The sequence below is a fragment of the Nyctereutes procyonoides genome, unplaced genomic scaffold (assembly GCF_905146905.1).
Source record: "Nyctereutes procyonoides isolate TBG_1078 unplaced genomic scaffold, NYPRO_anot_genome, whole genome shotgun sequence".
Lineage (NCBI taxonomy): Eukaryota > Metazoa > Chordata > Mammalia > Carnivora > Canidae > Nyctereutes > Nyctereutes procyonoides.
Window position 1 is genome coordinate 42,842,672 of NW_026575131.1, and position 24,837 is coordinate 42,867,508.

General features: G+C 53.5%; 1 protein-coding gene across 1 annotated transcript in view; it reads left to right on the forward strand.

The window, feature by feature from the left end:
* SLC6A20 (solute carrier family 6 member 20) overlaps nt 1-19,887 on the forward strand; it is a 38,923-nt gene extending 19,036 nt beyond the window's left edge. The window contains exons 4-11 of the mRNA XM_055343568.1: nt 1,192-1,419; nt 4,712-4,822; nt 5,746-5,987; nt 6,867-7,029; nt 10,191-10,395; nt 12,186-12,345; nt 15,059-15,224; nt 17,346-19,887. Coding sequence (XP_055199543.1) covers nt 1,192-1,419; nt 4,712-4,822; nt 5,746-5,987; nt 6,867-7,029; nt 10,191-10,395; nt 12,186-12,345; nt 15,059-15,224; nt 17,346-17,498 — 1,428 coding nt within the window. The 3' untranslated portion in view covers nt 17,499-19,887. The remainder of the gene's footprint in view (nt 1-1,191; nt 1,420-4,711; nt 4,823-5,745; nt 5,988-6,866; nt 7,030-10,190; nt 10,396-12,185; nt 12,346-15,058; nt 15,225-17,345) is intronic.
* Nucleotides 19,888-24,837: the final 4,950 nt, after the last annotated feature.

A 24,837-nucleotide genomic window follows, 5' to 3' on the forward strand; every position in this document is an offset into this window, starting at 1 on the left:
AATGCACAGATGGAACCCAGCGGGCGAGGACTTGTTTCTGTCCATGGAGAACTTTTGTCGAATGAAATCTGAGCTTATGGGACTCTGACATAAGGGGCCTGGTGGAGCAGAGGTGGGACTCCTAACCCACCCCCTTGCCCGCTCTGGAGCCAGAATTAAATCCACTGCCCTTCCTCCTTCAGCTCGTACCTGTATGAGCACTTGGCCTTGGGCCACGGTCCTTGGGCACGCACATCCTTAGGCTCCTGTGTTCCAAAGTGACGGAGAACCCAGTTCAAACAAGCTGAAGCAGAAGAGGCTCTTCCTGGCTCTCTCTGCAGAGTCTGGGAGTGGCACTGCTTCAGGTATAGCTTGACCCAGGCTCAAACAAAGTCAGCGGTGCCAGACTCCGCCTTAGGGGGCACAAGAAGGCTGCAGGGAGGCTGCACCTCATCCCCGCCTGACTCTTTAAACCCAGAGTCCCTCGTGGGAGAGGCCTGTCTCCACCACCAGTTAGTGAGGGCAGGACCCAAGTCTTATTCAAGCCAGGACTTGCTAGGAATGTGTGGAAATAAGCAGAGTCCACCCAAATGCTATTTATCCAGAGCTCCCTACCACTTGCCTTTGGCACAGACCCCGGGGCAGGCAGAGGGGTGGGCAAGTGTGGGGCAGAGGGAAGGCCCCCAGTGTGCCCCAATTGGAAGGTGTGGGAGACGGTGGGTGTGCTAGCCACGTGATGAGGGGAGCATCTTTGGCCTTCCCCGGTTGGTCTGGAGCTGGGGAGCACACAAGTGAGGGAAGCTGGTGGTCCCTGACCAGGGCCTGCCCCTTCCTCCCACACTGGGGTGGTTACTGCAGATGTGGTGGTTGGAGCCCCCTGGGCTCCTTGCTGCAGACATTGTGGGTTCTGCTCGCAGACATGGCCTGGCCATTGTCCTTTTGATCCAGGCTTTGGACCCATGATAGAGCGAGGTCATCCTCAACGAACACCTGTAGGGTGGCACTGTGTGTGGAGCCCTCCGCCCACCTCTCCCCCTCCACACCCCATCCGTGCCCCTGACCAACCCTCCCATTCCCTGTCTGCCTTCAGGTACTCGGGCCCCTGTGCTTTGGGGACCAGCACTCTCCCATCGGGGCCGTGCCCATCCTCCCCACCCTGCCCTTCGGCCTCCGCCCTCACCTGTCCGTGTAATGCTTCTTTTGATCCCAAAGGATCCCCTGCCGTGGTCCGTGTGCCCGCTGAACCACAACCGCACGGGCTACGACGAGGAGTGTGAGAAGGCGTCCTCCACGCAGTACTTCTGGTACAGGAAGACCCTCAACATCTCCCCGTCCATCCAGGACAGCGGGCGCGTGCAGTGGGAGCCGGCGCTCTGCCTCGTGCTGGCCTGGCTTGTCGTGTACTTGTGCATCCTGCGGGGCACCGAGTCCACCGGCAAGGTGGGACCGCAGAGCCTCCCCCGGGGCCCGGGCAGTGCCACGGGGCTGCCTCCCGCACTCGAGGGGCGGAAACCGTGCTGGGGAGCAGGGCGCCGACAGCGTCGCTGGCACGAGTCACTCCTAGGCGACACGGCCAGTGCCGCGCCAAGCTGTGGCCTTGAAATGAGGACTCTCCCAGCTACCTAAAGGGATGAGCAGGTCTGTGCCCACCAGCCCCAAATCCGTGCCACCCAAGTGGCACCGAGCAACTCAGCAGCAAGTTTTCCCTGGGCTGGAGACGTCCCCAAGACCCCCTAGCTGCTGGCTCTCCAATTCAGCTGCACGTCAGTGACATGCGGAGAGCTTCTAGAACTCAGGGGTCTCAGTCTTCCCCGGGAGGTCCTGGAGCAATTGGTGTGGGAAGGGACCTGGGCATCGGGTAGTTCAAAGCTCCCACGGGGGATTCTAATCTAATCTGCCGCTGAGTCCAAGAACCTTTGCTCTAAGCTGCTGTCACTGACCCCGCGGAGCTGTCAGGCCTGATTTATAGACCTTCTCTCTCTGGTGTGTTCCCAGGCTTAGATTCCCGCAGGGGCTGAGATGCTCTTTAATCTTCCCCCATGGAGACAGTCTTCCTGCAATGTCTCTAGCACCTGCCAGCTCTGTGGATCTGCAGCAGATGCCTGGCCGCCCGGGGTGTGCCCTGCCTCATTCGTGGTCACTCCTCCTAGCTCATCCCCCGGGGGTCGGGCATGCACCTTGTTCCCTCTTGCGGGAGCCCTTCACAGTAGAGTTCATTATCCCGCCCACTGGAGCGTAGAGGGAAAAAGGGACCTGCCAAAGGGCACCTACCAGCAAGGGCAGAGCCAGGGCAGACCCAGCTTTGCTCTTGAGACTCCCCATCATCCATCCTGGTCTGATATGCTACCTCTTATTTGCTCTCTCCACACCTTTTATGACATAATTCACCCCAACTGTTCCCCTCAGAAGATCCTAAGAGGCCACCTGCCCTCACCCTCTTGACCACCTGAGTCGCCTCCTCCAGCCCCACCGTGTTTCTCTTGAGGCAGCGAGACCAGAACTCCTCGTGATATTTTAGGCACCCTGTGATGACCCCAGCACCATGCTCATCCCATGGCCACCATCTTGAAGCTTGGCTCATACTTTATGCTCATAAAAAAAAAATGTTTTTTGCCATTTGTCTTTGCTTGATTCTAATGAACGTGACAAAAGATCTGAGGTCAGCATCTGTAAGCTTCGACATGTGATGAGGCCCTCTTTTCTAGATCATTTATAAATGTGCGAAATGAGGTCATGTCATGCCATGAATTCTTATTTATTCTTACTATTTCCTCTACTCAAGCCACACCCTCTCTCCAAGACAGAAGTGCCCCCAATAGCTTTATGTATGGGCAGCAATCCTGTTAAAAACCGTGTGGTATTTCCTCACCTCTTCTCTTAGAATATCCGCTCCCCCTCCCACCACCACCAAGAGTTGTTGTAGACTGGTCAGAAATGGTTCCTCCCAACGATGTAGACTGGGTCACATGTCTGACTTCCCTGATGAGGAGAAATGAGCCCAGAGAGCCTGCCAGGAAACTTACAGACCTAAGGGGAAGGAAGGAAGCCCCAAGGGCTTGCTCTCAGTGCCCCCTATGTGTCCACTGGTTATGGACATTGGTCACCCCTCTTCAGCTCATTGGCCAGATGTCCTTGCCCTCATCTGTCTCCATGTCACTCCTGGTTTATTTTCTTGTCAAGTCAGCTGGATTGATGACTCTTCTCGAGTTATGATGACCTCAGTGAAGAACCAATGATAACAGGCAGGCCCCACCTCTGCCTGTGTGCCCGGGGTGAGAGGGCACAACCGCTCTTCTGGTGGCCTTGGGAATTTCCAGGATGATGGTGCCACACCTCAGTAGGAATGGAGGGCCGAGTGCGATCCCATCCAAGCCCATCTGGACATGGGCCTCCAACCAGATGTCCCACATGAGGACCAATTCTTCCCACATGAGGACCCAACCTTCAAGCAATTCTATCTCGCAGAATAGAATTTTGCAAAGTATTTCTGTGCTTTACATAAAGAGGCTCTGGTGCACATCTGAGTCGACACAGAGGAAAGACGACGGTCCTGGACAGGCACACGTGCGCTTGGAGGTCCCTATTTGAAGGCAGTGGATGAGTTAGAGTTAGCAGAACTAAAGTACGAGACTGCTGAAACTACCACGAAAACCAAGGATAAAATGCCACTGAGCTTGTGATGCATGTCAGCAGGAAGAGAAGACCTAAAAAAAAAAAAAGGGAAGAGAAGACCTGATTTTTTTTTTAATAATTAGGACTGCTGCTTTGACCCATTTATCCAACAACCCATTTTTTAAAATTTTTATTTATTTATGATAGTCACACACACACACAGAGAGAGAGAGGCAGAGACATAGGCAGAGGGAGAAGCAGGCTCCATGCACCGAGAGCCCGATGTGGGATTCGATCCCGGGTCTCCAGGATCATGCCCTGGGCCAAAGGCAGGCACTAAACCGCTGTGCCACCCAGGGTTCCCGAGAAGACCTGATTGACCAAAAACTCCATTCATGTGCAGCTTTAAAGCCCGCAAGAGTGAAGCCTTTTATAAAAAAAAAAAAAAAAAACAAGCTCAGATTGTTGAATTTCAGTCATATTTCTGATAGGGACACCATCCCCACACCACCATCACCACTTTTCCTTCACGAGCCCTCATGACCAAGCTTCTCCCTGGTCTCAGTTCTGGAGACACGTGCCCTTGATCCAAGGCCCTGAGTTTCTTTTTCTCTTTAAAGACGCCATAAATGGTGTAGGTGATGGTGCTTTCTGCTGCATGGGGGCCACTAGGAAGCTCGATGGGGAAGGAATCTGGTTCCCAGATGGTCCAGCCCCCCACACACACACCCTGTGGGCTATCTTTCTCTTTGGGCTCATCTTCCTGGATCGCTCACATTGTCTCTCTTCTAGCAATTAAAACTAGCAATGCCCTAGGTATACCCAAATCCTTTCTGCAGAAAACCCTGGGTGCAGGGAGGGTGGGAGGCAGAGGCCTCGACCCAGTTTCCTCTGGTCTAGGAAGCAGGTTGCCTGGCGGTTACGGAGGCGGGGAAATGCATGCCAGCACCCCAGCTCCCCAGCCCAAACTCAGAGCCTGTGGCCATGCCTTTCCAGCCGTCGCCCAGGACGGTGCCGTGTGCTCTATGGGGACCAGGGGTCTGTCCCAGGGACCAAGGGGCCCTGTGGTCCCGCGTCTCCGAGGCTGACTCTGCCCTCTGGTGCCCCCTGGTGCCCGCAGGTGGTGTACTTCACCGCGTCGCTGCCTTACTGCGTGCTCCTCATCTACCTGGTCAGGGGCCTCACGCTCCATGGAGCCACCAACGGCCTGGCCTACATGTTCACCCCCAAGGTACCGGCTGGAGGGAAGGGGACCTGCCATATTCCAGGATGGGTGGAAAGAGGGGAAGACCCAGGGAGGTGGGTGGGAGCCCACCAGGCTGGGGCAGCAGAGTGGATTGCCCATGGGCGCTGGGTGACCTCCTCAACCAGGCCGGCCCCAAGCCCCGTTCATTCTGGGGCACTGACTCTTTTGTTCACTCCTCCTCTTTGTCCTCCCTGCGCCCCAACCAACCACTACCACAGCCCCAAGTCTGGTCTCCTGGCCCATCCACTCTCAGCTCGCACCCTCCTGGCAGCCTGTGGACTACGTGATTCATGCCCCAACCACCTGTCTTTCCTGGCTGTGCACCTCCACGTACCCCTTCCCTATAGGGAAGAATCCACACTCCGCAGGGTATTCTGTGCTCCCTGGCACCCCACAGCCAACGCTCATCCAGCAGCAGGGGGTGTGGAGACGGGAGGCGGGGGCACTGTTGCCTTTGGGACAAAAGGAGCTCTTCATTTAGCAAATCCGGCCCCTATAAACAAAATGGCTGTGGGGGCAGCACCCCCCCACCCCGAATGCTCCCCACATTCCACATGGCCCCCAGCATTAACCCAGACCGAGACCTCCAGACCAGGCCGCACCACCTCCGTCCCTCCAGGCGCAGGCCCGCTGCTCACGGTCAGGGGCTCGGCGCCCGTTTAAATGACTTCACTCCGCTTCTTGCAATTGCACACGTCGGCTGGGAAAGGCGCTGGGGAGCATCGGGCCTGAGTGATGCGTGCGCTTCAGCTGCTGGGGAGCAGACGGGCTCCGGCCAGGGGGCCAGGAGAGCTGGGCTGTGGCCCCAGGCCCCTGGCACACCCTCTCGGTCCCCTCTCTGCACCTCCTGCCCCTGCCCGTCGGTCACAGAGGTGGCTCACTGGCCCCGTCCCCTGTGGGCTTTGCAGTTGGAGCAGCTGGCCAACCCCAAGGCCTGGATCAACGCGGCCACCCAGATCTTCTTCTCCCTGGGCCTGGGCTTCGGCAGCCTGATCGCCTTTGCCAGCTACAACCAGCCGTCCAACAACTGCCAGAAGCACGCCATCATCGTGTCCCTCATCAACAGCTCCACCTCCATCTTCGCCAGCATCGTGACCTTCTCCATCTATGGCTTCAAAGCCACCTTCAACTACGAGAGCTGCCTGGACAAGTAAGCCCAGCCCGGCCACCCGGGAGCCCTGGGCCTCAGGTTGGGGGGTGCGTTCCCCCAAGCTCCCAGGTCTGCCTGGGAAGAGATGGGTGCCGGGAAGGCAAGGGGGCAGGGGCAAAGGCCACCAGCTTCACAGCCCTCCACCTGGGGCCCCAACCCGGGCACCCCGCCTGGGGACTGAGGGCAGTTCAACAGACAAACCGTGGTTTCTTCTAGTCCATCAAGTGCTCTCTGGGTGATCCATGGAGGTCCCAGAACCCACTCCCTGCGCCCTCCCTTACCCAAAACACGACAAACCTCATCCATGTCTATCACTGTCCCACACGGGAGTGAGTCAGTGGCCACAAGTGGCTACCTACAGATTTAAATGGAGATTGATTGACATCATGAAGTGAATCTTTAAAAATTCACTTCACTAAATTCATTGATTCACTTTTAATGAATCGAAGCAGCTGTGATCTTAGTTAAGTCGATGAATTAAATTTTTGTTAAAACTGATTTCCACTTAAATGTAAATGAACTCAAGTGGTTTTCTTGGTGAGGCTCACCAATTCAAGCGCTCATGGGTCTGTGGGGGCCCCACAGGACGGCGCGGGGGTAGGGCATCCCTCCCATCACATTCTGTCGGGACAGTGTCGGCCCAGAGGTGAAGGTGGCTGAGGGGTGCGGGTTGGTTTCTCATCTCTGGTCCTGTTCGAGTCTCTTCCAAAGCCATTCAAAATCACCCCAGACTTTAAAGGTTACCAATCAAGATTCCCTTTGCTGGAGAGACCTCGCCCCATCGGATGGGGAGGAACCCCCGGCACCCAGGCTTTGAGGGGGTTCAGTGACAATGGCCTTGCTAACCAGCGAAGGTCCATCTGGTGCTCTGCTCTGTAGGGTGATTCTGCTGCTGACCAATTCTTTTGACCTTGAAGATGGCTTTTTGACACCCAGCAACCTGGAGCAGGTGAAGAGCTACCTGGCGTCCGCCTTCCCCAGCAAATACAGCGAGGTGCTCCCACAAATTAAAAACTGCAGCTTGCAATCAGAGCTGGCCACGGTAAGGCGCGGGTGGGGTCTCGGCTTGCTTCCCTCCGCGGAGAGCGCCCACAGGGACCTTGGAGAGCCTCCCACAACAAAGCACAAGCCAAGGAAGATTCTCGAGGCAGCCTTAGTGTCAAACCCACGTGTTATTTCCCAGATGCTTTTCATGCGATGTAGCAGCAGCTTCTTTGCAAGTGACTGGGTCAGTGGGTGCCGTAGTCGAGGACCCCAGGCCTGTAGCTGCTTCTGTGGCCTTCATGCTGGGATCACGTGCGTTCTTGTCGAAGCCGTGGCGAGCGGTGTCTGGTTCCTCAGCCAAGTGTGTAGCTAAACAGCTTAAAGCACAGCAACTGGTAACATACGGACCCGGAGCTCGTTCTGTGGCTTGTCTACCAGCACCTGTCAGTAAGGGCCACCTTCTCGGGCATTCGGTTGGCATCACTGTCATTGATCAGCTCATTGCACGCAGTAGGCAGCCAACTGAGTGCACCCCGGCCTGACCCCCAGCCCCCGCCTCTGAGGCCTCAATCCCTCCCCTTGGGGCCTCAGCTCCTGGTGGGTGTTTTCATTTCAAAATTCCTTTTTGTTTAGGGCCCCTGAGAGTTTTCCACACTTACATCTGAGCTTGGCTCAGTGTCCAAGAATTATGTGGTTGCTGATTTATTCAGACTGTCTTGTTATACGTTTGTTCCTGTTTTTACCCTCTGTTCCCCCTGCCCCCGCCCCGCCCTGCTGCTTTATTCTCTATTTGGAGCTGATCTAGCGAATTTCTTCTCTCGAATTTGTCCCATGCACATTTAACTTAACAACACCTGAGGTTCAACAAGATCTTGACGTCCCACCCAAACAGAACAAGGACTGTAGAGCACGTTCATCTCATCCCTCTGGTTTCAAATACCGTCTGTGTCCGGCTCTGTCCTTTTGAGCCTGTAAGCTGGATACAGGTGTTGTTGTTGCTGTTTTTTAATTTTATTTATTTATTCATGAGAGACACACCGAGAGAGGCAGAGACACAGGCAGAGGGAGAAGCAGGCTCCATGCAGGGAGCCCGACGTGGGACTCGATCCCGGGTCTCCAGGATCACGCCCTGGGCCGAAGGTGGTGCTAAACCGCTGCGCCACCCGGGCTGCCCCGGGTGTCGTTTCATACGACTGTGTCTACCCTTCCCTGCACGTTTGCCATTTTACCTGCTCAGCATTTCCTTTGGCACCCAGACATCTTCTGGGATTTTTTATCCTCCCTTAAAATGCAACCCTTTATAGCAGGTTGTTTTTTTTTCTTTTAATTTTAATTCCAGTATAATTAGCATACAGTGCTATATTAGTTCCCGGTGTACGGTACCTGCTCCTTGATGATGCATTGCCTCAGGTTTTGTCTATATGCAAATGTCTATATTCAGCCCCTCTTTTTAAAGACAGTTTCTCCTACATAGAACATTCCAGGTTCACAGTGATCTTCTCTCCACACTTTGGAGATATTCGCCATGTGATTCTGGCTTCCATGGAGGCTCTTATAATGTCCTGTCCTTCTTCAAAGCCCTCTGGCTTCCAGAGCTCTCTCGGATTTCTCTGTCCCCTTTCCTTGGACTCTGCCCTCTGCTATCTAAGCACGGGTGTATTTCTATTTATGCAATGTGGGTTTGGGCATGGTTGGGCTTCCTGGATCCACGGATCCGTGTATCTTACCAGTTCTGGAAAATTAATACCTGTTACCTCTTACTCGTCACCTATACTTCTGTCTCTCTTCTCTGTCCAGAATTCCTTCTACATCTTCTCATCCCTCCCTGCATGTCCCCTCATTTCTCTTTTATGTTTTCCCACCTTCTTTTCTTTTCCTCATTATGGATTCATTCCTGAAATACACCTCCCAGATCACTAATTTTCTCTTCAGCTGCAAGTGGTATTTAGCTGCCGGTGGAGCCTTTTGGTTCAGTAATTTGTTAGACACGATTTTTTCTCCCTCAAATTTGCTTTTCATTCTAGTAGCTCCTTCTGATATGTTTATCTTGGCAATTTTGCCTTTTGTTTCTTTGGAAGTGTCGTACACATAGCTATCCCTGACATTGTGGAGGATGTGTGGACTCATAATAATGATAAAAAGCAAGCCAACGTTAGCAGGTTTTGTTACCCTTTGTGAATTCTCTACAAATGCTCACCCCTGATGTCTGCACCCAGAGCTGGAGAATCCCACTGTGCTCATCAGTATGCCACAGAGCTGACTTATGTTCTGAATCTGCCAATCCAACATCTGCCATTCTGAGGGAATTATTCCTGCTGACTCTTTACTCAGTGGCTTGTCTTCGTATGGGTCTTTTTTTTTTTTTTTAAGATTTCATTTATTCATGAGACACCCAGAGAGAGAGGCAGAGACACAGGCAGAGGAAGAAGTAGGCTCCCCACAGGGAGCCCGATGTGGGACTCAATCCCAGACCCCGGGATCACAACCTGAGCCAGAGGCAGATGCTCAATTATTGAGCCACCCAGGCGTCCGATCTTGGGGTTTATACATCTGTTTGCAAGCTCACTGCTTGATCATCTCTGATGGTCCTGCAGGTCTAAATTAAGGGAGCTTTGCCCCAGAGAGGGTTTGCTTCTGCTGCTGATAGCCAGGGGCACCCTCGAACCCAAGACCTCTTTCATCCCTCTTGAGGGTATGTCATTAAGCAGGAGCTCCAAGCTCTGTTTCCACAGTTCAGTATCCCCACAACAGTGCTATCGCTGCAGGGATCTGGCCACGGAGCAATCCCGTCATTTTGGTTGCCCGCCGGCCAGGCCAGCTCCCCACTATTCTGGCTCCCATTGCTCTGGTTCCACCTGCCCACCTCGGCTCCCAGCCACTGAGGACTCAGAACACCTAGGTGGTCATGACACTGGAAGCAGAAATGATCCAAACCTTGTTTTATTGTATTTCATCCAGAACATATGTGAGTTGGAGCTGGTGAGAGGAGCTCAGTACTCCAAGATGACTTGGAACATTTGCCAACACGGACTCCTGACGGGTCCCACTTCTACCCAGCCCCGCTAAGCCTGAGGGGCCGGGCTGCAGATGGCAAAGCCAACCTCAGAATGTGGCTTCTCATGGCCACTTCCAGGGTCCCCCAAATTGCTTAGCATCGGGTGTGCTTGAGGAGTCCTATGTCCCTTGGGTGTGTAACCGGTGTCTTCTTACCACGGGCAGGCAGTCCAGGGCACTGGCCTGTCTTTTATCGTCTACACTGAGGCCATTAAAAACATGGAGGTGTCGCAGCTATGGTCGGTGCTCTACTTCTTGATGCTGCTGATGCTGGGCATTGGGAGCATGCTGGGGAACACGGCGGCCATCCTCACGCCTCTGACCGACAGCAAGGTCATCTCCCGTCACCTGCCCAAGGAGGCCATCTCCGGTGAGTGGGCCAATCCATGGAGGAGGCTGGATCCGGGAGGGCCGGGCGTGGGGCGCCAGCTGATGGGAGAGCTGCCACAGGACCCTGTGCTCGTCGACGTGCCAACCTCCCAGAGGTCCTGCCATGGTCTTTCCTCCGGGCCATCAAGGACCTGGTCTGTGTGACGCGCCCTTGCCTCTGCTTCTCCATTGCAGCCATGGGAAAGGCCAAAGTCACCAACGTGGTGCTCAAAACTCTTCAGGCTAGGAGAGGACCTGCTTTTTTGTCTTTGTTTTAATTGAAGTGTAACAATTATCATGTGTACATTGCTTAAACACAAACTCAATGAGTTTTACAGGTTTCTACCCAAGTAACCACCACCCAAGTCAAGATACAGAGCATCCCCACCGCCCCTGAGAGCCCCTTGCCACCCTTTCCCGGTCCATACGCTGACCTCTGTCCCCAAAACCACCTCTCTCTGACTGCTACCATTTAGGATTGTTTTTTCCCACTCGTGAACTTCCTATAAATGAAATCACACCGTCTGTGCTCCTTGTATCTCTTGTCTTCACCAAACTCTGTGCGGTTCACCCTGTTGTGGCAAGTGGCTGCGAGTCTGTCCCTTTCCTGCCTGTGTGATAAATGATCCCCTGTAAGACCACCCACCACCATGCACCTTCCCATTCTGCTGCGGGGGGCGGGGAGGACGGAGTGGGGGCGTTCTTAGGGAAGGAACCTATTTTTTTCTAATCACCCCCCCTCCCTTCTTCACTCCACCATCCATCTGCTCCATCCTTCCTGGCTGTGTCTGGGGGACCCTGTGGCCCCCACCCCTGCCCATGATGACGCCACCCCACTGCATCTAGGACATCCCTTCTCCCAGCTCTCGGATCCCACCCAGTTCTCATCCCATCCCCTAAAATCCCGACCACCCAGGTGGAGCTGCCCACCCTTTGTCAGAACCCTCTAGTGCTGAGCATCCCTCCCTGCGCCTGGCCTCTGTAGCCGCATGACGCGTGCGTGTGGCGTGTGTGTCCAGAACGTAGCCCCTTCTCCTTGTGTGTCCTCTCAAGATGGCACTGGGGTTTGGTGACTGGTGGTATATGGTGTGGCGCTGGGAAGGGCAGGTGCGAGGTTCCCAGTCAAAAACTTCATGGAGTCCCCGGGGGGAGTCAGCCAAAGGAGACTGGGACAAGAACCTCAGTTCTGGAGGCACAGGGGCCTCTGTCTGAATCCCGACTCCACCACTTGCATGCTGTGGGATGTGGGGAAAGCCACTCCATATCTCTGGGCCTTGGCTTCCCCAGCTGTGAAAGGGGGTCCCCAGACTACCGGATCCAATGTATGCCGTGTGCCTGGGGCACAGTAGCGGGAGGGAGCTGGGTAAACATTCCTATCTTCCCCTCCCCTCCCTACTCCCTCTCTGGCCAGGTGTGAGTCCTCCCTAGGAAGTCCTGGGAGGGGTGCCCCTGCCAGCGCAAATCTGTGAGCTCAGGGGCTGATCTGTTGGGGCAAACAGGCTGGGTGGGACACCCCCTTAGACAGCAGTGCCCACAACTTTCTCTTTTCCACTGAGCTCCACGCCCCCTGCATGCAGGACAGCTCCCTGAGTTGACATCAGCGACTTGTGCAGACACCCCTCCTCGGGGACACCTTTGGCGCCCCTGAACCCACGCACCTGTGGCACACACGGGCAGGGAGGCCAGGCCCCGGCACAGTCCCCCTGGGGTCCGCGGCTCTGCTGCCGCAGACGAAGCTGGATGGGCGGGCGGGTGTCTCAGGCTGGTGAGCGCGTGGTCTTGCGGCCCCAGGTCTGGTGTGCCTCGTCAACTGTGTCATCGGCTTGGTGTTCACCATGGAGGCCGGCAACTACTGGTTCGACATATTCAATGACTACGCTGCCACACTGTCCCTGCTGCTCATCGTCCTGGTGGAGACCATCGCTGTGTGCTACGTGTACGGACTGAGAAGGTGAGGAGGCCCCGCCCCCGCCCCCGCCCCGGGCCCCGCCCACGCGGAGGCCCCGCCCCGCCGGACCACGCCCCCGACGAGCCCCGCCCCTGTTGGGGCCCCGCCCCACGGAGGCCCCGCCCCGCCGGACCACGCCCCGACGAGCCCCGCCCCTGTTGGGGCCCGCCCTGGGCCACGCCCCCACGGAGGCCACGCCCCCTCCAGCAGGCCCTCCACCCCTGGCTTCCAGCTTCCAGCTTGGCATTGCTTGTCCTTGTGCGCGGCTGGTTCTCTTCCTTCATCCCACCCTCCGCTCATACCTCCTCTCTCCACTTCCTGTATTTTTACTTTTTGTTATAGGATATTCGCCCGTGGACCCTGCCGGACCCCAGCGGCTTACCCGGGCAGGGAACCGTGCCTCCAGGCACGAGACACTCTGATCATCCGTGAACATCAGTATTTTTCGAGCGCGCTGACCAAAGTCCAGTGCATAACTTACACCCTAGAAAGTGCTGCAGATTCAGGATGTCAGGTTCTCCATCCCAGCCCCGGAATGTTTTAAATCTCCCCAGGCGATGGCAGGCGCGGTGGGGCTGAGACCCCTGGTCTAGAGCAGACTCCAAACCTGAGTGTGGACGGTCGGTTCTGACCTGCTGGGCCTCACGCCAGAGCTTCTAATCACCTAGGTGCAGAGAGCTGCCCAAGGACTCATGCTGCTAACAAGTTCCCGGGGGGAGTCTGGGGACCTCAGTCTGACAACCACGGGTCTAGAGAGCCTTGCTACTTCAGGTGTGGTTCCAGAGTAGCAGTCTCAGTGATATCAGGGAGCTTGTTTATTTATTTTTAAATATTTTATTATTCATGAGAGACACAGAGAGAGGCAGAGACCTAGGCAGAGGGAGAAGCAGGCTCCATGCAGGGAGCCCAATGCAGGTCTTGATCTGGGATCAGGCCCTGAGCCAAAAGCAGACGCTCAACCGCTGAGCCGCCCAGGCGCCTCTAGGGAGCTTGTTTAAAATGTGAGATCTGGGGCCCACCCAGGCCCACTGAATCAGATCCGACGTTTTAAGCGTGAGGGATCCAAGGCACACTGCACTTTGGGAAGCACTGCTCAGATGTGAGCCGATTACAAAGGTGTGTCAAGTCGTGCCCCCCATCCTCCGTCTTTTCCCATCCTCCAAACTGGTTTGGAGGGGGGGTGGGGATGGGGAGGACCAGCCATGACTCCAGAAACCAGACCCCTTGAGCCACGTTTCCCCACTGTGTCTGGGAAGCCCTGGGGTCTCCTGTCACACCAAGGGACTCCTATGATCAAATAATTTCAGGACATAATAAGCCATAAAAGCCAAGATTTCTTTCCTATTGGACTTCTTGGAGCCTTGAAGACAATCGTGAATCTCAAAGAGTGGGGTATAATTTGTAGCAGTTCTCTCTGCTTGCACAGGGGACAGCGCCATCTAGTGACACCTAGCAACAGTGCCATGTCACCTTCCCCCCACCCACCCACCCACCCAGCCAGCTGCTCTTCCCAACCTTCTCTATCCAGGAAAGTGGGGGGCAGAGGATGTGAAGGGACAGAGAACCCCAGCCCTTTCTGCCACGTGTAATCTTGAAAATCTCAGGTACTCACACGAAGGACACGAGCCTTCATGGCCTGGAACCCAGGGGTCAGCCAGGTCAGCAGCAGCATGGGAGCAGGTGACAAGCTGCAGGCTTCTGCGGGAACTCAGGACATGCAAACAGGCCCAAGTGTGGCAGGTGGCTGTGGTTGCAGCTGGTGACAGGCTCACGCCGCCCCACCCCCACCCCTCTCCAAGGCCAGAGCGCCTCGGGGGCAGTTTCAAGACCCTGGACGGGAGGCAGTACACCAACCTGGGTTTTAAGCCTGGGTCTGGGCCTAAAACTACCCTGGGTGCCCTCGGGCAAGTCACCTCACAGCCTGGGGCCTTGATGCCTTCTGCTGTTAAATGGGATGATGGCTGGGTGGGCATCTCCCAAAGTGCTGAAGATACTTTCCATACTTACTTGTGTCTTTATCAGCATGAGTAGCTTGTCACACCCACGGTAAAATCGATGCTGTTGCACTATTGCTAAATTTAAGGAAGAGACTCCGTTTAAAGGGAAGAAAAAGACACAGTCCGCAGACACGATGGCCATCACAGCGGTGTCTGCGGGCAGCCACCTTTGGGGACCGCTGCTCTGGCCCAAAGTGCTTTGCTCCTGGGTTTGGCTCTCCCCTCTGCCCCAGCAAACCTGCTCTGGTTCCAGGGTACAAAAGAGATTCCCCCTCTGGAGGCATTTTTATGTGCAGTATAGAGTCGCTGATACCAGGACAGAGGAGGGGGGGCAGAGCTTGGGCACCCCCCTCCCCAGGGTTGATGGCTGGCTTGATAAATGTCCCGCATTGCTGTTTCTTCCTGCCGCCGCTGGGAGCCGCCCCCTGGTCTACACCAGCGCCTTCCTCCGAAGGTAGCACCGGGAAGATCTCTTCGGAAGTCCCCCTAACTATGGGGTGGTTCATTGCCTTGCTCCACTGCTCTGCGGCGGCCTCAGCCCTTTCCCCCCTCCACCCCCTGCCCTCACCCTCTCCCCAGGAGGTACCAGAGAGGGATCGCAAGAGGTCATCGATGGTGCTCAGAACAGCATCTTCCTGGGACCACAGGGATATGAAAGCTGAAGCCCCCTCACCCCAACAGCATGGATAATCCAGACTTTCTCCCCATCTTCCAAATAGATTTGAAAGTGACCTCAAGGCCATGACTGGCCGCACTCTGAACTGGTACTGGAAGGTCATCTGGGCCGGCGTCAGCCCCCTGCTCATCATCAGCCTCTTTGTCTTCTACCTGACTGACTACATCCTCACGGGGACCCTGAAGTACCAAGCCTGGGACGCCTCCCAGGTACCCTCTGTCTCAGGACTCCCCGGGGCTCGCTCTCGAGCACCAGCTTTCAGTTTTCTGAAACCAAAGAACCATTTCCCCGGTGTGGGCAGGTTATTTGTCTCAACACAGAAGCATCACCCGGGTATTTACTCAGCCCAGGACAGCAGCAAGTGGGCTTTGAGTTTTCCAACATGTGCTCTGGGAAAGGGAATGGGAACTTCCCAGGGGACCTGTGCCGGTGGCCAGAAGGCCTCTTGCTGGGACTGGTTCCCGCCTGGGCAGCACCCTCTTCCTCGGCCGCAGGCCCTCTGACCACTTAGGCCTCCTCGGGAAAGGCAGAGGGAGCCCGGAGGGCGTGGGCCCAGGCCCTGGAAGGGATGCCACAGGAGTCCAAGGGGACCTGCCCTTGCACTTGCATGGCCAGATCCTGGGCGGCTGTGGCTCTGGGTGCAGCTGGGACAGAACAGGCTCACTCAGGGCACCAGGCAGCCACCGTGCACTGACCGGAAGGGCAGGTGTCCATCCGTATGTGTGTGAACAACCAGAGCGGCCACGTGGATGCCCTTGGCCTGCAGGCCAGCCCTGGCTGTCCCTACACAGACTCACTCTCATGGGGAATATTTATGCTGTGAGGACAGTAACACTTCAGGCCAGCAGGCACTCGTCTGCCCAGGGGTAGAGGACGTGTCCCTCAGTGTCCAGTGTGCATGGTGGCGTGCAGAGAAGGGGGGTGAAGGACACAGCTCCACGTGAGCACACAACTGATGGTGGCTGGAGGCGCTCCCACCCTGGTTCCAGTGGCGGTGGGGGGGCCGGGGTGTCTTCCCCAATCCATAGCAGCCTGACACTTTCATAAAATGCAAGGCCCGAACCAGTCGAAAAGTGAAATGAGAAAAGATACATAGAATACAGGCTCCAATTATTTCTTATATGCACAAACTCAAGATGAAGCTGCCTATTTGCTAAAGCAGCTTCTACGTGTTTCCTCCCACTTTCTGGACTGGTCAGGACAGAACAAAAGAAAGGGACTGGGGAGGAACGAGAAGTTTGTGGGCGGTTCCCACACCACACTCTAAGCCACGTTTTGGCTTACAAACCACGCTTGGTTGGCAGCAAACACCTGCTCTCCCGGGACGTAGCTGTTCTGTGGCTCCCGCATAGAAAGGTGACATTTACTGGCTTTTTGGCCACTTTTTTAAAAAGATTTTATTTATTCATGAGAGACACAGGCAGAGGGAGAAGCAGGCTCCATGCAGGGAGCCCCATGTGGGACCCGATCCCAGGACTCCAGGATCACGCCCTGGGCCAAAGGCAGGTGCTCAACTGCTGAGCCACCCAGGTGTCCCTTGGCCACGTTTTCTCATCAGCTTTAAAGCATGTGCATTCAGGGAAACATCCACCAACTAAATCCAGAGGTCCATCAAGACTTCTTGTAAGACTAGGGCTGTGCCATTAGGATGGTGGCCAACAGTCACATGTGGCTATTTACACTGAAATTCATTACAACGTGATACAATTTAAAATTCAGTTCTTCACTCCCATGGCCACAGTGCATGTGCGTGTGCTCGGTAGCCACCTGTGCCTGGGTGCTGCCATGCTGGACACCGATACGGAAACATTTCCATCAGCCCAGAAGGTTCTGTTGGACAGCAGGGGCCTAAGGAAGGTTAGCCCCCTACATTTAGGTGCCCTGATGGTGCCTCAAATGAAAGGCCCTTGATTGTTTTTGTGGTTACTCTTCAGGCGTAGAGCCAAGTAGCGGCTGTATGCGCGCTGGTTGAAAATTTCATGGATGGGACGCCCGGGTGGCTCAGCGGTTTAGCGCCGCCTTCAGCCCAGGACTTGATCCTGGAGGCCCGGGATCGAGGCCCACGTCGGGCTCCCTGCATGGAGCCTGCTTCTCCCTCTGCCTCTGTGTCTCTCATGAATTAATAAATAAAATTTAGAAAGAAAACTTCTCGGAAGAGAAAGCAGCCAAGGGGAACTAGTGTCCCCCGCACACCTGCCAGCGAGCTGCTGCGCCAGGTGGCCCGTAAGGAAGCCCGATCCCAGACAGTCCCGCCGCCCACAGCCTCTCGGCCAAGCCAAGCTCTCTGCCTGCCGGGCCTCCTGGCGCTGACGCTCAGCTTCTTCTTTCAGGGTCAGCTCGTGACCAAGGATTACCCCCCCTACGCACTGGCCGTCATTGGACTGCTGGTGGCCTCCTCCACCATGTGCATCCCCCTGGTGGCCCTGGGGACTTTCATCATGCGCTGCTTCAAGAGGAAGGGAGACACGCCCCCCGTGGCCTGAGGACGGGCTTCCCGGAGACCGAGCTCACTGTTCTGCGGCTACGATTTACAGGTGGAATCTCCTCGGCTGCTTTTGCAGTTATTTACTCCAGAAATACTCAGCCCGTCGTCCCCGAGTCCACCAAGAAGAACCGCGGAATAAGGGTCCCTGGGACCCACACTCCACCTGCAGAGCAGCCCCTGGTCCCCTCTGCCTCCCCCCGGGTCGCACTGTGCTGCCTCCTTGTCACCAAAGACGCAGGCTCTTCAAGGCCAGTCTTGAAGACAATTGCTTCCTTGATTCTAGGGAAGTCCTAGAACTCAGACACACTGTGAGCTTAAATCTGACCATAATTTTTGCAGAATAAAACTTAAAGCGATTTTTTTCTTTTGGAAAAATTCCAAAATATCAGAGGGCAATTGTTTTTTTGTTTTTTAAAAGATTTTATTTATTTATTCATGAGAGACAGAGAGAGAGAGGCAGAGACACAGGTAGAGGGAGAAGCAGGCTCCTTGGGGGTTGTCTGATGCAGGACTTGATCCCTGGACCCTGGGATCACAGACCTGAGCCAAAGGCAGATGCTCAACCACGGAGCCACCCAGGTGCGAGGGCAATTGTTTTTCAGATCAGTTTGAAAAGAGGGTTTTTTTGTTTGTTTTTAAAGCACCTGAGAGGACAGATCTGAACATCACTCGTGCAAAATCAGGTCTTTTTTTTTTTTTTTTGAGTCATGGTGAATATGCAATTGCTGTGTTCTTCACACTCACAGGACTGGCTGACCTGGCAGAGGGGAGGCCTTTGTTGGGATCCATAAAAAGGGGGTCACTTCCGTGATCTGAGGTCTCTCACACTGGGTCCAGGACCAGTCTTCCCAACTACAGTTCACAACCCCAAACCACCTGAGCAGTCTGTGCAGACGGCCCCTACCCCGGGGGGTTACACATCGGAAAAGGTGCCAGAGCCACCTGGAGGGTGAAAGCAAATCTAACTTGCCCATAGACGATGTGATATTTGGACATGGTGCCCGACTCTTTATATAGCAAAGACCATGAACATCACTTACGATCAATTTTAAATTATTTGTACATAAGTTTCCTAAAGTGTATATAACTCTAACAGAACATCCTGGAACTGAAGACACTATATTTATGATACAGCATCAGTCCACTGTGCCAACGTCTCCTGTCTTTTTTAACGGCAATAAGTAGATCAAGGTCATCCCTAAGTGGAGAGGGCACCTTCCTGCCCTAACATTCTGGCTTCACCGGCATACAGAATTCAGGGAAGTTTCTCTGGGTAGATTCGTACAAACATTTTTGAAGACAAACGCTCACAAAGGACATCAGCTGGAGGTTTTGGTTTTGGTTTTTTAACTTTTTTCATGCTATAAATGTCCTATATAATGAAAACAGGCATTAGGAAGGTCTTCTGCTATCTTTTACAGCCATCTTATCAATACTTCCTAGCTTCACCTCATGGCCAGTTACATTAAAAAAAAAAAAATCAAATCACTTGCCTTTGAAATGCGTGCTCCAGCATTTACTAACCACTAATACTCGGGTCCTCTGATTCCCCATCAGAGGGTTTAGCGTAGAAAAACCTTACATATCAGGACTGAGACTGTGGGCACACTCAATGTCAAATACTGTTGTATTGGCACACAGTTTCTGAATCCTTACAGAGAGGGACCCCCCCCCCCTCACCCTGGCACGGTCACAGTCTGACGACATGGGCCACCGCTCCCAGGGCCAGTCACCAGCAGGGTGTTTCAGATCCACATGCCGAGTATCCTGAGGACCACGGAGACCAACGTTGTCCTAAATCATTGCTTTATTCAGTGACTGGATGTCCGCGTTACTATACCTGGCCGCCTGTTCAAACCACCTGCGTGCGAGCACTTACATTTGGTTCAGTTTTATTCTGGTTTCTGTGAACTTCACGAAGAGCAGAACATTTCTCAGTAATCCGCTTGAACCAGGAGTAAGTCCTGTCTCAAAAAATTCTTGGTTGACCATTTCCCAGGTGCCGCACAAAATTGGTCACCTGGTGTTTGTCTATCCTCCACCAGGAGGGCTTGGGGGTGGGGTGGGGGGACAAGGGGACGTTTCATCCCTGTCCACGTAACAGTCACCATGATGCCACGGCCAGATCGTGGACTCCAGGGAGCTTTCTATTAGTGCTCGAGACATAATGGCCCTTGACTTAGCTCTAAGAAATCTGGGAGAGAAATATCAGGGTTTTTAGCAATTATCCTCATAAATAAAATCCTAAACAACTGTATCTATAGGTTGTGGGCCAGGTACTGGCTGCAGTTTTAAGAGCTCTTTCTTCATACAAGATTTTCCTTCATTATGTAAAAAGACAAGCTGATTCCGAAAACACAGCAAATAAAGGAGACTCCACCCGGCATCTTGTTTCTATCCCCTTCCACGTTTTCCCCTCACACAGCCAATGAAACCACACTGATACAACGGACAAAAACCCTCATGTGATGGTCAGATTCCCTAAGAAAGATCAGAAAAATAATGTTTAATTTGCTGGATGTCAAACAGTGTGAGCTCTTCTGAATCGATGCAAAATCTTTTCAACTCTTCTGAGAGGCATGATGCCCAGCCTGCCCGTTTCGGGGGCTCTCTCTGGCGGAGGCGAGAAACCGCAGCAGGCCTGAGTGTGCCCTCACAATTGTCCTGGGGCCGGGGGGGAGAGGGGGGGCGTGTGTCCAAGCTATTGTGTTAGACTTTTGTACGAGTTAGGCAGAAAAATTAATTTGTGGTTGTTCCACTTTATTGTCAGAAAAGCTGAGTCAGAGAATTAACTCTCCCATCAGTTTCTATTTGACATTAGGGGAAGAGAAAAAAATAGGTAACAGATTTAAACATTCACTTGTAAGGCAAAAACATCATCGACAAATAGGAAATTCTTAACCAGAATGTCTTGACCTGTCTCTGACATGGGAACCACTTCCTGACGGTCGCCTACCTGCATGTTATCAGCCTCTATTGAGATCACCAACTGGTGTGTTGCACATCAGTCCTGGGGTAGGTGCTGGGGATGGTGCTGAACAGAACAGACACGTTCCTGATCTTTAGGGCACTTACATTCTGGGAGGGAAGAGCGATGGTCATGGGTAACGAATGAGAGGAGTAGAGACTGTGATGGTTTTAAGAAGCCAAGAAATGGGTCAAGTGATGGTGTGAGAGGGGCAGCACATCAATCAGGTGGTTGAGGAAGACCTCTGAGGATGGAATATCTGTCCAGGCAGAGGCAACAACATGTGCAAAGGCCCAGGGGTGAGAGAGAGCAGAAAGGAGCCTGTGGTTAGAATGGAGTGGGCAGGGTCAGGTCAGTAAGGCCTTGTGGACCAGGCCAGGGGCTTAGATTTTCTTCAAAAAGCAAGAGCGTTTAACATACTGCCCTGCATACTCTGCTGTGAGAAGATTTATATAGCACATATAAACCAACAAAGAACTACTCTCTAGAATATAAAGAACTTCAACAAATCAAAAAGGACAGTCTAACAGAAACAGGCAAAAAGACCTCAACAAGGCACAGAACAGGAACACCAACGACCAAAAAAAGAATTACGAAAAGATGCTCAGTGTCCTCAATGATTGGAGATATGCCAGAATGAGATACCATTTTATACCTACCAGATTAAAAAATTAGGCCCATTTGGCATACCGGGCATTGGTAGTAACATGGAACCACCAGGCATATACATGGCACAACCAATTTAGAAGATGCTTTCATGTTATCTTGTCTATTTCTGGCTTCTAATTCGTCTTCTGGGCAGATGCCAGGGAGAAACACTCTCCGTTGTGAGCCAGGAGGCTAAGCTAAGTATCTCTCTTTCTCATTTTCCTCCCGCAGCAGCACAAACTACAGTGACTGATCCAAAGTGGTCATCCCATAAATGCTAGCTAGAAAGTAAAGAGCCAAGCAGGCATTCCTAGAGTGTGGAGAACCCATAACTGACTGCAAGGGCTACCCCCAGAAACCACCAGATGTCCATCTGCATCAGATCGGGTAAAAGTGAACTGTGATCTATAAATCCGAATGAGGGGGGATCCCTCGGTGGCGCAGCGGTTTGGCGCCTGCCTTTGGCCCAGGGCGTGATCCTGGAGACCCAGGATCGAATCCCACGTCGGGCTCCTGGTGCATGGAACCAGCTTCTCCCTCTGCCTATGTCTCTGCCTCTCTCCCTCTCTCTCTCTGTGACTATCATAAATAAATAAAAATTAAAAAAAAAAAAAGAGTTCATTTCTAAAAAAAAAAAAAAAAAAAAAAAAAAAATCCGAATGAGGGCAGCCCAGATGGCTCAGCGGTTTAGCGCCGCCTTCAGCCCAGGGCGTGACCCTGGAGACCCGGGATCGAGTCCCACATCAGGCTCCCTGCATGGAGCCTGCTTCTCCCTCTGCCTGTGTCTCTCATGAATAAATAAAATCTTTAAAATATATATATATAAATCCAAATGAACACGCAGACACGTGAACCTCTCTAGGGATACACGGGCGTCCTCAACTAGTAGGAAATAGGAGTTAATGTGAAGCAAGACAAGTACCTCTCTGGGAGGACGTAGTGGGGGGGCCCTGGGAAGTACACGGGCCTCCACAGGTGCAGGGCCTCTTCTCCCCCGTTCTGTTACGGGTGCCCAAAAGCACAGGAGGGAAGCAGTGAAGCTTGAGACTGAGCTGAGGTCCTGAACTTCTAGGGCGAGGTGTCCTTCCCCAGGGCTCCTTCCACAGAGGGAAGGGTGCCAGGAGCTATGCAAACAGCAGCGCGGCTGTGCCAGGCGCGGGGCCCTTGGGCAGCTGCTCCAGACGGGGAGACCCTTGCACACCGCAGAGCCTGTGTCCGCCTCCTCCCTCTCCCCTCCCCTCGGCCCCGTCCCAAGTAGGGGCGAGCTGCTGCTGCTGGGGGGCCCTGGCCTCGGAGCCACACCACTCATGCCAAGCGGAGGAGAGAGGAGCAAGGCCTACCAGGCAGTGTTGTGCGAGCAGAACAAACGTCATGGTCGTCCTGTGCCACTCCGGGGCTCGTGTGCTATGCAGGCGGTCCCAGCCTATGTATGCGGCACCGCCTGCAGGGGCCACCGGGTTCTCCAGGCCCCAGCCTGGAGTCCCCAGCCTTTGGGGTTTTCTCTCCTCACCGGCTGCGATGGCAGACTTCCTCAATGGCCCAGAGATGCGCACCTCCTGGCACTCCTGCCCCGTGTGGTTCCTCTCCTCCCCTCGCGTGAGCTGGGTCCAGTGACTGCTTTCCAACACACGGGAAACAGCAGACGTGACCGACGACACTCCTGAGTTTAGGTTACGGAGGACTGGCACTCCGCCTTGCCGCCTTCCTTGGGCCGAGCAGCTGTGCTGGGGGGCCTCACGGGGCAACCGACACGTAACATATCCTCACTGGGATACTTTCTTCTGACCTCGGGACTCTGAACAAGACAACCCCGAGACCCTCATCTGTTTAAGCCGCTGCCCTCAGCACCACCTGCCCCTGCACACGCATACACGCCTGCATTTTCCTCGCCCTTCTGGCCAGGCCTTGGGCTTGGTGCAACAACTCCAATCCTGACACCACAAGTCCATCCCCTGCTGTCAGAATGGAGGAATCTGCATCACATCATTCTGGGGACCGCGCCCCCCCGCCCCACTCCCAGCCCCAGGATCCTCAATTGGACAAACTTGCTATTCCAAAGCTGCAAATAAAAGCACAGACAGACGCGTGGGTAACACATGGACTAAAATCTCATTCATACTCAAGCATAACCAGGCAATCAGAGGATCGTTAACCTTTCTCTTTGCCCCATGGAAGGGAGGAGCTGGATGACCAAACACAAAACACCGATTAATGTAGCGGAGGGAAGGCAGAAGGTCCCAGGTGGTGGGTGGTAGGGAATTCCTGAAAACCTCTTCACAGGAAGCTGCTGGGGCAGCTCACCTTCACCAGTGTGCAAGAAAGGAAGCTGCTAGAGCCCATGCTGGGAGCCGCCACCAGGGACAGGCACGACACAGCCCGAGGCGGCTCTGCTGGGCTCCTGAGGGGGACTGTATACCCCAAAGTCCATCTCCAAGGACTGTCGCCTCACTCCCGTGAGTGAGGGCCTCCTAGGTGCCAAAGGGTTGACACCACCGTGCCCACTTCATTCATGCACACGTTCCCGTGGCCTGAGAGATCATTTTCTAATAGGCAACACTGTCCCTCTCCCAGGTAAGACCTGTGTCATTCTGAAAAACTAACTTTTGGGGGGGTGGGGTTCCAGGGAAATCTTTTTATAGATATCATACTTTACTAAATGTTTCCCTGGTTTTATCTATAACTAAAAAATAGAAAAAACAGAATTTCTCAAGTGATACCTGCAAAGCAGGATTTCAGAACCTATGAAATGTCTTGCTTACTTACACCTGGGTGGCTCAGCATCTGCCTTCAGCTCAGGTCATGATCTCAGAATCATGGGATCAAGTCTCACATGGGGCTCCCTGCTCAGCAGGGCAGTCCGCTTCTCCCTCTCCCTGTACCCCTCCCCTCTGCTCGTGCTCTCTCTCAAATAAAATCTTTTTTTTTTTTAAGATTTTATTTATTTATTCATGAGAGACACAAAGATAGAGAGTCAGACACACAGGCAGAGGGAGAAGCAGGCTCCATGCAGGGAGCCCGATGCGGGACTCGATCCCTGGTCTCCAGGATCATGCCCTGGGCTGAAGGCAGGCGCTAAACTGCTGAGCCACCCAGGGATCCCCATATAGAAGCTTTTAAAAAAATTGTTAGATAAAGAACATCCCTTTCAAGACAAAGTATAGGAATGATACCAACGGTGGTTAGAAAAGAGTATGACATTTATTTTCACTTAAGGATGTACAGTACATGAATTTAGAAATAAAATCACGGCAGGTTCTGAATACGTATACTTTAGGCTCTAACACACCAGCATGAGTCCATTTGCTGCAGAGCAGCCACATGAGCCACACGAGCGGCTCCCAGCTGGTCTTTGCTGTGGTTGTGGAAGTCAGTTCTTCACATGAAATGTCCAGTAGCACTTGAGTAATATATTACAGTAGACAGGAACCAAGTTTCAAATGTTTCATCTTTGGAACAAATTATGCTTATTTACATGGTAAGAATAGGTAGTTCTAATTACTTACCCTATTGTGAGTTTTAATGACGGATTTTAAGCTACAGAGGGCTTCCAGCTACTATCTCCTTTAGAGTTTCTAGAAGCAATGACTCTTTATTAACGTTTATAAAAGATAATGTTTGAAAAAAAAAAGTCATGTTGAAATAAAGGCGCTTTGAGAGATTTAAGGACAACAGAAGGTCTTACTATTGAAAAAACTGTACATATTTTCAAGCACAACACAAA